Source organism: Lagenorhynchus albirostris, chromosome 1 (assembly GCF_949774975.1).
Source record: "Lagenorhynchus albirostris chromosome 1, mLagAlb1.1, whole genome shotgun sequence".
Lineage (NCBI taxonomy): Eukaryota > Metazoa > Chordata > Mammalia > Artiodactyla > Delphinidae > Lagenorhynchus > Lagenorhynchus albirostris.
This window is the reverse complement of record NC_083095.1, coordinates 22,869,426-22,885,431: the sequence shown is the minus strand read 5'-3', so window position 1 is coordinate 22,885,431 and position 16,006 is coordinate 22,869,426. Positions and strand designations below refer to the sequence as shown.

Genomic DNA, 16,006 nt, shown 5'->3' with positions numbered 1-16,006 from the left:
TTCCATGTTTCTGTGACTAACAAATTAGTCCCACTCTCTACAGTTGCAAGGTGAAGCACTATGAAGTCTCCTAATCTTTCTGCCGCCTCCTTTTCCTAGCTTGTCAATTCGATTTTCTTCTAGCACTTTCCCCACCTGCCTAGAAAGTAACCATCAGAGATCAGAAGATCATTCTAACCCTCCAGGTAGGGACCATTCTTGGTATCTGCAAATATAGCTGCGAGTTCTGGGGTATTTAGACTGGCATAGAGCACCACATGGCTAGAAACTAGAAGATCAGAGACTACTGTGACATGTTAAACACCAAGGTCCTAACCACACGGCCTGGGCTTGAAGATTCATTATAAGTAAACATTTGGGAATTATCCAGTTGGGCTCTATCCATGCTGAAGAAAGCCTAAGCAATACCCCGTATACTAACAAGGATGGTAGAGTTATTCAGGTAAGTCTTTTCTTCAGGTCCCAAGGCATGCATCAGAGGTATCACTTCTTTTTCAGGGCAGAAAGGAACACATGCTGAAACAAGGTTTCTTCCTCTCCATCTTGGGATCTTTTCATTCAGGGCTTTTCACCAGGAAGAGAAGTAACGGGGCTACTATTTAGCCAAAAGCCATTTAAGTGGTGAAAGTAGTATCGAGATGTTAGAGGTTTATGTTCTTCTGACACGTAAATTCCTGTCTTTCAGTGAGACAATGGGACTCAGTTGAAATAGTGGATTCAGTTCTTAGTTTCCTTGTCTTTACATAACTTAAAAAAAAAAAATCTCTATTACAATCATACCTTTAACCAGCTAATCTAGCTTTCATCTCTTGCTGAAATTCTTCTCCAGCCAACGCCGGACTTCTTGAAGGTTGTAGTAGAAGGGGCCCTTTCCTCCCAGATAAGCAATTTTCTGTCTCTGCACAATACACACACGTTCAAAGGCTACCCCATAAGCGACATTGGCATTATTGTCCATGCGGTCAGCCACAACTTGGCACTGGGGTGGCAAGGAGAAACGCTCCATTAGCTGGTGGGCTGCTGCACATCGGTCTTCCTGGTTCCGGTGCTTCTTCACCTCAAAAGACAAAGAAGAATCCCCAGGCACCGCCCAACCATCTGAAGGATGAGCCTCATCAATGTAGACCAACAGGAAGTCAGCCACTGATGAGAACTCTTCCACCAGTTTGCTGAAGGCTGGCAGCTGGTTAGTAAAAGGAGGTCAAGTGGCTGAGCCGAAGTTGACCACCAGTGGGCGCTCAGGGCTGGCAAAGTCAAGGAGGTGGCACTCAGCTCCATCAACTGTTTTCTCATGGGCACCATTTCCACTGCTGTCATCTCCTTCAGGATTGGAGACATGCACCACACTGGAGTTGGGAGCATCTTCACCCAGTTTCACCTGGTGGTGAAAAAAAGAAAGAGGGAGAGAATACCACATTGAACACATTGTCACTTTAATTCACTCTGTATAGAAACAACTGGCTCTAATAAAATGTGGTATTTCCTTCAGAGGATATGGTAAACATATATTGATTTGAGTAAAGAGCCATTGTGGCAGGTAATATAATGAATGGCCCTGAAGAGAATAAAAGTCCTTTTCATTCTGTATAGTCACTAAAGGTAATTATTTTCATGATTGAAGGCGCTGCAGCTAACTCTCTTCATAATTAAGTTGAGACTGGTATTCTTTACTATCCTTATTTTGTGTCAGTGCTTAGCACACAATATACAACAAATGATTAATTGCCTTCATTTTTGTGGGGTTTTTTGTTTTTTGGCCGTGCCCTGCAGCATGCAGGATCTTAGTTCCCCAACCAGGGATCGAACTCGTGCCCCCTGCAATGGAACTGCGGAGGCTTAACCACTGGACCACCAGGGAAGTCCTTGCCTTCATTTTAAAAGTAAAAAGTGAATGGTCCACTTTAAAATAAATTATCAGAATTGTGGGACATAGTACCTCTTTCTGTATTCCCACTTCTGAATTCTAAAGTACTCAGAAAAGACCTTTATTTTCTTGCCTGATACTAAGTTATTTAAGCTCAACCAATGGACAAGGGTACCAGTGGGCTCTATTCCTGCCCAGAACTAGAAAACCGGGGGTCCACCATTTATAAGAAGAGCTACTCCCATTTAATCTCTTCAGTACTTCAGCTTTCCCATCTGTAAAATGGTGATAACAACCCCTATCTTCCTCATACGGTTATAGGAGGATGACACAGGAAAAGAGCTTTGTACACTATAAATCATTGTGGGTGTGTAGTTTGCCATTATAGATGCCGCCCAAAAGTGTGAAACAGAATACTATTTTCCTGACCAATTCTCTGTTTAAAAAAATATCTACTGTTAGAAGCGATTTGAGCTCTCCTCAGTGTGACATCCTTCCCAAAGACTTCTATGGCTACTGAATACTTTGGGGTTCTTTTGACTAGAACCTCGCCATTTCCATTAAACAAACAAATGAGTGAACAAAAACATAAAATTTTACTTTCTGCAGAATTCTACTTTTAATTTCTCATATTACATGTGTTTTTTGTTGGTTTCACTTTTTTAATCTAAGAAGTCACAAACCATTTACTTTTCTACCACACATTTTATTATCAAGTTCCTCTGAATTATAAAATACTCAGGCAGAAGAGGTATAGAGGAAAATTGTTCCAGGTACCCTCTGTGCACGTAGTTTAAATTGTTGAACACAGACTGAAAGAAAGTTTGCTGGTCTTTGAATCTGTAAACTGATAATAAAAAGCAGGCAACATAAAAGAGCCAATTACTTCAGTTTGAATTAATACAATTGGATCTTCCCCTAGAATGCTTTAATCAAAGCCAGTAACATTGGGGACAACTTACAACAGTATAGTTGATTTTTATACACTATCCTTAACATTATAAAACACTTCCAACTGGATCGACTTTTTCCCCTCATATAAATACCACCACTAATAACATTGCTGTTAATTGAAGTCACTTAGAAGTGAATTGTTAAAAACTCAACAATCCGAACTGATAAAAAAAAAAAAAGCACTCAAGGGCTTTTATTCAGAAGCTTCTATCTGATGTTAATGCATAACTCATTTTAACTGCAGAGGAAGAAGTAAAGAAGCCCTTTCTCTCCCTTGTGAAAAATCCTAGCAGGGCAGGTCTGAAACAAGTACTGTTAGTTTTCTAAAAGAAATCTTAGAATAACAAATTTCTTTCTTAGAAAAGGAAGCTGTTGGTGTGGTTTAAATAAGTTCATTTGTTTTCAGTCACTATCAGGAAGAAAGTTGTTTTATTTGTATTTTCTTGGTTAATTTGCAAGTGACACTAGGTGAAGAAACCGAATAAGCCACTTTTAGCTGGACTGTTTTATATGAGCTAGACTTGTCTCTGAGGTTTTAAAATATACTTAAAATTTAAAGATATATACATTTTAAAGGTATTATAAACTTTTAAATCTATGGGTTCTTTTTGTACTTCTTTGTAGATTTAGGTAATAGGTAGCGTTACCATCACCTTCTCGTTAGATGTTTCCCACGTCAAATAGCAATAATGATTCTAGGATGGCTGCTTTTAACAATATCGTTGTGCTGTGTTTTGCAACACACTGTGATATAACGATCTGAATGCATTCAGATCAGTCTGAATCCATTAGTTGTTTTAGCAACTTCTCATTAAGTGAGCAACCCATACACAGGAGAAAAATCATCTCTGGACTACAGACTTGGAGGTTCTTGGTAGGTAAAAACATCCACCTGCATTTCTGAGTCATTTTTAAGAATTCTGAGCAACTGTGCTGCCTTGTTAAATGGGCCTCTGTCGCCCCTCTCACCCAAGCTGAACTGTTGATCCTTGCATTATTCCTGATTATTCAACTGAGTAATCTAATCTGACTTCAGTCACAGGTGACACTCTTGTTACCTGTAATTAATTTTCTTGGAAAGGTAAAGCACCTTCTCCTTCTCCTTAGTGACAATGTATCATCCAGCCACATAATTCTTTTCAAAATACAAACAGGCTAGTTCAACTTAGAAAACTTAGAACAAGTACAACATCTTAACTTTAAAATCAAAAGTGAGGAAAGTTACCAAGTACGTAATGCTCTTTGGTATTTGGGGGAGGGGGGTGGTGGGAGGTGTTGGTATTTTGTTAAGCTGGGGGAAAATTTATACATACACTTTAAAATTTTTTATTACATACATTATTGTTACTATTAATTGTTGCTATAATCCTAGGTAGAGGTCAGTGAAGAATTTTAGGCTTAATAATAACCTTAACCTACACTGAACACAATCACATTTGGGTGATGGATGAGCTAACTGAGGCAGCTTATTTAGAAGAGCGAATCCTGGATCCCACTGTAGAGTACCGCCACGATTGACACCTAATGCTGTTGATCTGTTCTTGATTATCTCAGCTGGTCAGTGTGTAAAATGAAAGTAACCAAATCCTCTTCATTTTGTTGAGCAGCCGTAGGACTTGACTGCAGGTTAGAATGTCATAAACAGAATTATCCTTTTAATGAGCGTGACTAGGTAAGAGAAAATGCACAGGTAAGAACAGTGCTATTAATAAAACTACAAGGGAAAAACACACACCCATTTTTTGGAAGTCCAGATGTGAGTAGACCAGTAGTCTGCTTTTATAAGTGTCATAGACTAATCATAAAATTTGTCCATCTTTGCTAAAAACTGCTGATAGAGGACAATTTAGCAACAATAAAGAAAAAAAAAACTTTAACAATTAAAAAAGTGAAAGTCTGTCTTAAACTGAAAAAAGAGAATCTTTTAGAAGGACATTATTGTTCATTTCTCGTCTTCCTATTCGGTCACCATGAAAATTAAATACGTATTGTGACCAAAGTTACAAATGGAGAGTTTCTTGGTTTGCTTGGCTTTTCACCCTGCTGAGATGGAATGGGAGAACCACCATTGTCTTCAATGATGGAAGATCTTTGCTTTCCTCAGGAGCAAATCATTCCTTGACAAAAAGCCAGAATGATGAAGAAAATAAAGTTGGTCCCATAATAACATTTAGGCTGCAGGAAAGAAGCTCGACAAAAACAGGTTATCCCCTGGTACTCCCAAACTTTGTTTTAATTTCCCACAGTGGCACAGAAAGTCTCCTGGCCACAAGTTACCTATCATCTTAATTTCTCCTTCTTAGAGGGTTTGTGTTTGGTTTTTGTCCTTAATGAGACATATTTGCCAAAGAGGCATTCAAAAGGCATTTTTTACTCTTGCGGAAGAGTAATTAGGTCGGTACCTCTTTCCCTGCCAGCATTAGCCGCTCTAAAGAGAACCCTGCCCAGTATTTAATGCCCAAACACAAGCATCATTTCCACTAATTGGTCTTGAAGTTCCGATGTTCCCAAAGGGTCTCTTTATTTTGCAAGGATCAGAAAGGACATACGTAAAATGTAATATCGTCATCGCTGACTTTTCTCTCTCTCATCTGCACTATTACGGTTGTCCTTTCTTATGTTTTTATAATCAACATGAACACAACACCAACAAGGGAGGAAAATAAAGGGTTTGTATTTTTACAACAGAAGACATCTCTGGGCCAAGCTCAAATGTTGTGATAGCCATATTTATAAATATGAACAAGAATGTAAATGTATGACATATATTTGATTCCCTTGATGATGGGATTCCTTTTGCTGACAGTTTTCAGTGCATGGGGAAAAGGATAATGCTGCTTTAGCATGTGGACTGTGAAATGCAGGGCAAGGGGAAAAAAAAGAAAGAACCATTCATCAAGGAGAAGCTGGAAATAGAGCATATACTACTAACCTTGTTTTTTTTTTCTCTTCCACAGCCTGAGAAAGGCTTCTGGACAAAATATCACCTAATCTCATGATAGAAAGCAAAGCAGATGATAAAAATGGGGTAGGTATGTGGCAGAATTATTTTTACACATCCTTTTTGCTCTCCAAAGCCCTGGAATGGCTTTATTAACTGTCAGGAAATTTCAAATTCTTTGACAATAATGACCAGCCTACATCAATGTCCTTACAAATGTGGCCAAACAATTATTAAGCAGCATTTTAACCATTTATATTCAAATTGGCCCAATAAATCAGCGTTGAAGGATAAGCTACCTACTCCTTCCTCTGAGTTCAATTCCCTGTTAGCTATTCTCTTGTTGATTTGTAACTTGAAAAATATAGCTCTAAGCTCTATCACTTCCCAGTGTTTTATCCAAGTGATGGACAAGCTCTGGCTGTAGCCTTCTTTGTGTTCTTTTCGGAATGTTTCTTTCTTAAAAGAGCCATTTTCCATTGTAGAAACGAGTGTCAAAAGGCTGAGGTGAATGAAGAGGAGGAAGAGAATGTTAAAGAGACCCTTTCAAAACCAAAATTATATGTTCAAATGAATATGTTTTCTGTGCCACAGCAATATTGACCATGTAGAAGCTAAACTGCTTGTCAGCATCTATACTGTGTGTTTACTTTTACACTTCATTTAGGTGGGAGCCAGGCTCCCAGACAGAGTAGTTTGTTTACTGGTTGTATTTTTGAGTCTTTGAGCACCAGCACAAGGATGCAGTGTTAGATGCAATGACACTGACTAGGGAAAACTTAAATAATAAACATCTGTTATACACCTCAGTCTCTCACAAAATTCAGTAGATTTTCTTTTTCCTCCAAATCTTGCATGGACCTCCCTCTAACCAAACCCAAACTGTCTTTAAAGGCTTCCCTATAAAGTTAATTTTAAATCCCATTCAACATTTTAATGAAGAAGGGTTTTTTGTTTTATTTTGTTCTAATTTGTTTACATTTCTTTGTTGCCTCTTGTAGGAGCCAAACACAGGCACAGCGCTTTTACTGCACTTTCTCTAAATAGCTTCCCAAGTATCTGCCATTCAACAACCGGGAGAATTGGAAATGACATGCCTCATCGTATGGCGTGTGCACATGCCTCACCCTGCAAAACTCCGTTTCTGGGGGTGGCAGCCTCAAAATAACGCAAGTCAGGATTGTGAAACACTGTGATGCCGTCTCAAACAGAGACTCCTCCAGTGTGTCTCTAGACAGGGCTACACCCAAAGGCAGTGGCACAGGTGACAGTAGCATTTGGGGAAGTGATTCAATCTGTTTCACAGATTCTGAGTGACCCTCAAGTGCCACCACAGCCGCGAACGCCCGCCCTTGCTACACTTGGAGACAGAAGGAGACCTAAACTCAGTGCAAGCTGTGTTCACCGTGCTTCCATCCATCACACACCCAGTCCAGCCTTATCTCTGGACATATGGGTTCTTGTGTTGCTTCTTCTCCTGGCAGCTATTATATAAGTCATAAAAGCAAACATAATAATGTCAGTCATGAACTTGGTCACTAATCAAATCAGTAGACAGAAACAATACAGGAGAAGAATACACGAACCGTGTGCAAAAAGGAAAACAAATTACTCATCCTTCTCAGTCTCTCAGCGTAGGGATAACGAAATATTGCGACACAATGAAACACTATACATTGGTGAAAAAATAAACAAATGATCAAGTTTATTAGAGGCATTTGTTTCCTTTTCCCTTTTTATTTCAATAAGCTGCTTAATAGGAGAAACGACCTCACTTAATATTTGTGGGTAACATCAACCCCCATATTTTATGTGAGAATATACATGCATACAGGTAAAATTCTCCAAAGCAGTGCCTTTTCTTTTATAGGCAGAAGTCACTTGTCTTTGCAAAAAGTAAGAGTTTAATATGCTGAGACCAAATAACTGACATTGCCCTGTTATCTCCTAACACCTATGAAATACAGGTATAGATGAGGGAACTTCCTAATTCATAACATGCCTGACATACTTGTGCGTGCACACCCCACCCTCCTCCAAATTCTCTACCCCCAGAACAAAATGTGAACATTTCACATTCAGCGTATGCATTTGTGGAAATGAAATGATCATCTCAGTATGTCCTTCCCACATCTCCCATTCACCCCATGTACATAATATAAAGTGAGTTTTTACTGTTAGAACTTTGAGCATCGTTTCGAACTATTATAAAGAAATTTTCACTTACTAAGAAGAGCTCTTACTATGTTCCTGTCTTTAGGACAACAAATGTCAACCTTCTGCAGGTTGCTCTCAATAACAAAGACATGTACTGTAGGAACACTTCCCTCATCCACCATGAGTATTCTCGTCTTGAACACTTATTTGATTTTCAATGGAAGGATCCTACTCTGGATTCCTTGCTACTAGAAATTACTTCTTTTCCATTCCTGGTGCATAGATTTTTTTTAAAAATTTTAATTTTATATTGGAGTACAGTTGATTAACAATATTGTGCTAGTTTCAGGTGTACAGCAAAATGATTCATTTATACAAATACGTGTATCTATTCTTTTTCAAATTATTTTCCCATTCAGGTTATTACAGAGTGTTGAGCAGAGTTCCCTGTGCTGTCCAGTAGGTCCTTGTTGGTTATCTGTTTTAAATATAGCAGTGTGTACATGTCAATCCCAAACTCCCAATCTAACACTTCCCGCCCACCCTACCCCCCTTGGTAAGCATAAGTTCCTTCTCTAGACTTATTTTTCTAGTATTTATTTATGGAGGACTCATTCTCCTTCCCCCTCTTATTCTGAGTTTTCCGGCTCTGTTTCTGAGGTATTGCCTGCCTATAGTACACCACTTCACTAGCTCCCATATTCTTCTCAAACTCCCTTCCTGGCATCTCGGACAAGGTCTCTCAATACTGTTAGGGAAAACCAAGAATGTCTGCTTTGATACTAGCTTTTGCCAGATGAGTCAATTCTTCCTAAGCCCAGGGACATTCAGGAGTCCCACGGGCACAGGGAGAGACAGCAAACTGACAAAGGACCAGTGCCCTTTCCTCTTTGCCCCTTAAGAAGATCTGAGCTGAGGATGCGTCACCATCTCCAAACAGCATGCTTCACTTAGAAACAAAGATCACTCTGGTTTTGAAAGGGCAGCCCCTGGGACGCAGCTTCTGCAGGTAAGTGAGGCGACTGCTACAGTGTTCCAGGCACCAGTTATAAGAGCTTTGAGATTGCCATGAACCATAGATTTATCTGCTCTTTCTAAGACAACTTACTTAACTTTTGAGAAATAAAGCAAATGTGGTTTCTCTAACAAAGTCTGGATTTTTGACAGCTAGTTCTCAGATCTTTCTTCTTCACACAGATATCTAGTAAGTCCAGACTCAGTGCCTAATAACTGCTTCAAAGGGTTCTAATCCAAATCAAGGTAGATGATGGTGCACACAGGCTTGCTCTCATTAACTCTTACTTCTACCAGAAACGAAGCAGCCACGCTGCTAAATGATACCTGCTGTTATTATTTTGTGAAATCTTGCCAGCTCCCTGAGAGTTTTGAGTGGTGTTTTCTTTTTTTCTTGCTTTTTAATGCCTACCCATTGAACTGTCTTTCCTAATGCACCTCACATAGCCTTTCATCAAGCAAAAAATGCCAGTTCGTGACAAGAGCAGAATAAATGCAGCCGTCTGCCCTCCCCCAACACTTTCTGACTTTTCTCAAAGTTATTCTACAGGCACCAATACCTCCCACTCCAAAGTCACAGCAAGCCATTAACGACCCTTATTAGGAAGACTCCTTCTCAGGTCACGCAGTCGCTGTGACTTAATACCTGTCATCCCCGGATCTACTGTGTGTGACAGGTGTAGAGAACAGACGCAGGAGCAACCTTGAGCATAACCGCTAGGCCCCCAAATAGGGCTGCACCGTTCTCACTCCAGTGCTCTAGCTGGCACCCGGCCCCCCACATTCCAGCCCCTGCCCCGGCCGCCCTGCGGAGAAGCCCCTCTCGGCGCAGCTCACCTGTTTGTAGGCATCGAGAAGGAAGCTCTTCCAGATGCAGCGCATCCCCTCTGAGGTCAGCATGCGCCTCCACTCCCCGCGAGTGGACTTGGAGCGGCTCAGCAACAGCACCACGTGCTTGAGGAGAACGACCGAGTCATAGAGCGCCAGGAAGAGGCAGTTGGAGAAAAAAACTGGCAGAATCTGCAGTGTGATCAGCAAGTCTACGCTGAGGATGCCCATCTTCTCTGCCTCCTGGGTCAGTTGCCTTGTGCGCTCTGGTTCCCCTTCACCCTCTTATTTAAAAGGGGGGTGGTGATTGAGGGGGTGGGGGAGGGGAGGGGGGAGGTTGGGGGTGGGGGGAGAGGGAGAAAAACTAAATTAAAAGGAAGCCCAAGTTGTCTCCTTTTTCAAAGAAGCAGAAATGGCAAGACCAAGTCCAGTCTCTCCAGCCCAGCAGTTGGAGTGTGCCCATCAATTCATTCAATTCGGAGCTGCTGCTTTTTTTTTTTTTTTTCAGGATTTAAGATGTTTAAAAAAAAAAAAAAAACTGGCGTACCCGTCCCTAATCCAGTTACCCCTCTCAGAGTCGGTTAAAGACAGGCAGTTCTACTTTCATTTCCAAGCACCTATGAGACTGTGGCAGAGATTGCAAAATTTTCTTTAGCTTTTCATTGTCTCTATGTTCAGAAACGTAGCCTGTTTCTTTCTAGAATTGCCAGAGTTTTTAAAATGTGCTTTAAGGGTAGTTTTTTCCCTTCTTTACTCCGTTTACACACACTTTCTGTTCTCCTTCTCCCAGCCTGTCTCACTCTCTCCCTTCCTCAGGAGCGACTGACTTCTCTCTTTTTCCTCACTCCCTCTGGCTTTTCCTTCGTGCTATCTGTCTGTGGTGCAAAGTGCCTCTCTCTGCAGCCCAGTGAGTCTCCCTGAAGCCTTTTATACATTCCCTGGCTAATTGCTGCAATAGAGAAATGAAAGCCTAATCTTGGTAAAGATCTTGACGTCATTGAGAAAGAGGGCTTTACTTTGGCCAGGACTGCAGTGAATAGAAAAGCAAAACTCGGCAACTTTTTTTTTTTTTTTTTTAGGAGGTGGGGTGGGGGGCAGAGGGACAGTGGAATTTTGCTTTGTGATTTAAAGAGAGAGAGGGAAAAATATTAATACCTTTGAGGGTTTTCAGGAAATGCTCCCAAACTTTGGGGAAAGTTACTTAATACAATGTGTAGATTGACAGGGAAACTCTCTCTCCTCTGATTATTATTATTGTTATTGTTTATTTATAAGGGGTTTGGGAAAGAAAGGATCCTGCAAGGCAAGTAGAAAAGAGGAAGATTAATCATAGATGGTCTCTGTTCTATTTCTTGGAAGATGTGAATGCTTACCTTCCATCTTTACACCTATATACTATGACTGTCTCCCGTCAGATTTGTGACCTAAGCTCTTTAAATATTTTTGAGTCATAACCTTATTTAAGAAAATCCAAAGTGAATTGTGAGGTGGAAAACTTTTAAACTCTTTGAGTACCACCACAGCACTTTTCTAAAGCTTCTTGTTGAAAATTAGTACAAGTTTTCTTTTTAGTTTTACTGAAGCTTCCAATGCAAAAAAAGAAAAAAAAGAAAATCTTCTAGACATGAAAGTAGCTGGGTGACCAGACCTTCTTTTAGTTCCATTTTGCCTATATGCAGATTACATAAAATTTTTATTAAGTGGCATTAAGCATAAGAAATAAATTCTTTATAAGAGAACTCTTTAATTTCTGCAATTGCCCTGCTTCTGTTAACCTAGCCCCTAAGAGACCTGACACTTTAATGAACCTTCTTTTTGCTTGAAAAAAAAAATGTAATTAAATTTGTAGGTGGTTAAGAGCAGACTTTGAATTGGCTCAGGAGTCACACTGACCATTGCTCAGTGGCTTGCCTCTCCCACTAGTCTCCAAAACTGACAGGTACTTAGGCAGACAATGCTTTGGCAGAATGCCATGACCCCCATCTCCTTCTAGTTTTCCTTCCTCACTTACCTAACAGATCACCTCTAGGAATTATGTTTTCTTGGAAGAAGGAGTGGCAAGTACAGACATTGGGGTGGAGATATAGAATGTAAATTGAAAATTAATTAGCTGACTTCTTCATGTTCACGGAGCTCTCATTAAGCATGAGTTAAGCAGTGGGTGCAAATATATGGTCAGTACATTTCTGTGTTTTGTCCCTGTGGTTAAAACCTGCAAGATCAGAGAACTAATTTAAAAGCCTAGAGTAGGGGTCATTAACTGGTGGGCCCATGGGCCAAATTCTGCATGCATATGCATTTTATTTGCTTGGCACAGTGCTTTTTGCCTTTAATAAAATAATTGAATGAGAGTGCCTTTCGGTTCCGAGAGACCAGTTTCCTGTCGGCTTTGTTCGTTGCTATCTCTCAGCAGTTAGAACCATGCCTGGCATGTAGTAAGTGCAAGGAAGGTGTCCTGAATGGATAAATGGGCCAGGCATGCATTGCTCCACACCAGGGGCACCATTCACATACCATATGTTGTGACCATGACTGGGGTACCCCAGAATTGTGTGCATCCTGGTGGACTTGGGTGTGGCCCTCCCCACTGACACAACCCTCACCATTCCCTATTGTCCTAAAAACCTGATTCCTTCATTTTTATCGTCAGTTTAGCCCATGACAAATTTTGGATTTGCATCCCATGGACTAAATTTTTAGAGAAGACTTCAAAGCCTAGAAAAATGAACATAAACCACATAGAAAAATATTTTTCCTATGACTAGCATACATTGTTAGCAAAGGATATTATTTGTATACATAATATATATTTACTCCATTCATTCTCTCAATCTTCTCCTTGTGGAAAAAAAAAAAGGACAAAAAAGGGAGGTGGCAACATGGTATTTTAACTGGTATAGATGGGAAAGCTACGGTGCCAGACGGAGTGCCAGCCAACGACGACAGAAGAAGGTGTGGACTCAGGAAATGACACTTCCACTCACCGCCCAAGCCTTAAAATCTCACCCCTTCTCAGACATTCATTTTGCCCTGTTTGAATTAAACCAGTGCTCCTTTAAGGTAGAGATTTCTTGGCAGCTATAAACCAATTCTCCCTCACTTGTCATTTGCTTTCAATGAGAGGCGTATGTTTGGAAATGGCAAGACAAGGAGGAGGATTGGTAGAGGATCAGAAAAAATGCCTTCTTTTTAAATGCAAAGTTCAAGGCACGTGCAGACTACAAATGGTTATAAATCAAAATTGTTTTCTTTTTACAAAGTCAGAAGTGTTTGAGAGGTTTTTTTTTTAAAAAAAAGAAGAACAAATTGGCAGATAGCCAATCTGATTGTGACATTTCTCAGATTTCTTCTGTCATTTTCTTTAAATGAATGAATAAATAAATCACAAAACCGAGAGCCTTTCTTTTACTTGTTAGACAGTCTGTCCAATCTAGAAATTACATTTCTCCAAAGCTATTTCTCTTTTTATACATGATTCACAACTGCTTGTTCTAATTATTAATAATATTTAGCACTTTATAGCACTTTGATCTTCAAGTAATTTTATACCAATTAAGTAACAAAAACAACCCATAAGGTGATAGAGTATGATTTGTCCCATCATGTAAATGAGAGAAAGTAGATCATCAAGGTTGTAAAGTCAGAGCTGGTGTTGGGATATTTTTCCCAACTCTAAACCTCAATGCTTTTCCTATATGACTATTTTATTGGTCCTGGTCGTAACTCTGAGAATGAAAACCCTTGCCCAAAGGATATCTGGGATTTCACATTTGTTTAATATTGCCCCAATTCAAGCTCCTGGTTCCATTTGAAAGGCTTGGATATCTTCTTGGTCATGTAAGTGTTTTTAGCAATCAACACTGTAACACTGCAATGAGTTAAATGCAAACCAATGTGTGGTATGTTGGTTGAATTTCCCCACACAATGCTGTACACAGGTTTTAAATTCCAAAGAGAGGTAGCCTAGAGAAAAATGCTTTAGGCTTTTAATAAGAACAGAACCACTGTAAAATTGTTTAATTTTTTTCCCTTTTCATAGTTTGAGAGCAGCATGGCCTACCATAGCGTCCTTCCGTTTGGAAAAATAAGCATATGAGTGATAAGGCTTCCTTTGGTCCACTTTTTGACTCTTAAATTTAGATTAAGAAAATGAAGTTGGATAACCTGAAAGCACACCTGGAGATTTCAAGGATGGAAGCTACCACTACTCTTTCCTTACTGTTATCTGAAGGCAGCAAAGGGCATTCAAGAACACTACGGAATTCATGCTGTGGATTTTCAAGTGGTCTTAGTTTCATAAAATTTTATTCCTTCCAATTCAAGTGATTTGCTAAATATAATTTTTAAATGGAGATTAAATTTTACTTTAATAAAAACTTCTCTAATAAATATATTATAAATCCAATAATGTCTGGTCAGGACAGGTGCATTGATTCTGGGTTTGGAAATATGACTGCCGTACATATAACCCCCTGCCCCCCACCCAAATAGTGCGCCTCTTACCAGAGAAGGAAATCACAAACTGTACAACCTCCCATATCTAGTGACCCCTGACTGTGCTGAGAGTGAGTTATAATGAAGGGTTTACACCACAACTACTGAATCACTCAAAATTCCCTGTGGGCCCATCCATTCTACAAACACAGCCATGTTCCCTGCCCTGTGATGAAAGGAGAAGCTCAATGGATAAAAGAGACAACCCCAGAGTAAACTCTGACACACCTTGAGCAAAGCAGCTTAGGGCTGGGGTCGAGAAGGCGGACGCTCTGGGTGGTATGAGAATTCTATCCCAACAGCCCAGCCGTTCTTAGGTCCCTTTGCAAGCCCTGGCAGAGAGCGCGGTCTGAGGTGTTAATGCATTCTTCCCTCAGGAACTGCTGCTGCTCTTTTTTCTTCCAGGCCACCTACTGGCAAAACAGAGAAGGAAAAGAAAAGGGAAAACACAGGAGGAGGGGAAAGCAGAAATGGAGAGAAGGAAGATGAGGAGGGTGGAGAGGAGAAAGAGGAATGTAGAAAAAAGGAGGAGATTCGATGAATTGCCTGCAGAGGCTGCCAGCCAGAGAGCCAATTAATGCCAATTGTGGCAATGCTTTTTGTGAGGAAGACAGCTGTCCAGAAACTGGATGGATGCCAGCACCGCATTTCACAGTGGCCACTGAACAGCTGTTAGGAGACAACAGCCTTCATTTGCTATTGACCTGATCTAGATCTAAACTGATGGCCAGTCCCCAACCCACCTGGTCAAACCTCTTTAGGTGCTATGAGGCTCTCTGAGTGTTAGTTTTGAGACTAGTTTATTAACCTCTAGAGACAGCAGGGTTGGATGGAGGGTAGTGGAATAGATGAGAAGAACACTCTGTAAAGTTCTACATGGTGAATTCCTTCAGGACAAAAAGCCCTCAGAAGGAACAAATTGAACTCACCCTCTCTTTTCCAAAAATTTGACTCAACATCCTCATTCTCCCTAAATCCTTGACCCAATGCAATAGACCAAAAGAAACAAGGGAACATAATCAAAATCAGTCATCATTTTTGGAACAACTTTTCCTCTACTTTGTTTCATTCCACAGCTCATAGGAAACCACCAGATGATATTAAGTTTTAAAATAAAGTAGGTCATACTTTATAAATGGTTTTACAGTAGCTTTTAAAAAAAATCCCTTATATATCACCACACTCATACGCTGAGTACATGAACACAGAACACGACAAAATGTATTAACATACACGCCAGTTCATGCCATTCCAGAAGTAATAATGTAGCTTGTTCCCACTGAGAGCAAAGGATGCCACACCACCTCTCTTAAGAATCAGTAGATACTAATGCACAGAGGAAATATTCTATTCCAAGCTCAGTGGAGATGGTGAAGCTAATAGAATTAACTGTAGCATGAAAAATCCATGTTTGATATGGAGGTAAGATACCTTCAATGAGGATGATTGTACAATGAGATATGCTACCAAGGGAGGTTATGGAAATGTTATCAGTGGACCTATTCTCAAGGTAAAGAGGGAAGCCCATAAGATAATCTCTCAAAACCTTTCAAGCCTCTGGTGCTATTAAGGTAATAGTTAAGAATAAGTTAATATGTAACACATACATAAAACCGTCCAACTGGGCTAATGGCAGAATACCATAATCATAAATTATTGCTCCATGCCCATTTCAATTTTGAAGACTAATTTTTTGTACAATTAAGTGAATCCTTATTCTTTTCTAAGGGAGAGTAGATGAGATGAGAAGACAA

At 40.1% G+C, this 16,006-nt stretch overlaps 1 protein-coding gene across 1 annotated transcript; it reads right to left on the bottom strand.

Moving 5' to 3' along the window:
* Positions 1-802: 802 nt before the first annotated feature.
* On the bottom strand, positions 803-10,004 carry DIO2 (iodothyronine deiodinase 2). The gene is made up of 2 exons (XM_060166169.1): positions 9,768-10,004; positions 803-1,378 (listed from the first exon to the last, which is right to left on the bottom strand). Exons 1-2 carry the CDS (start codon positions 9,987-9,989, stop codon positions 803-805), a joined length of 798 nt encoding a protein of 265 aa, XP_060022152.1. The 5' UTR covers positions 9,990-10,004.
* Between the last annotated feature and the right edge of the window lie 6,002 nt (positions 10,005-16,006).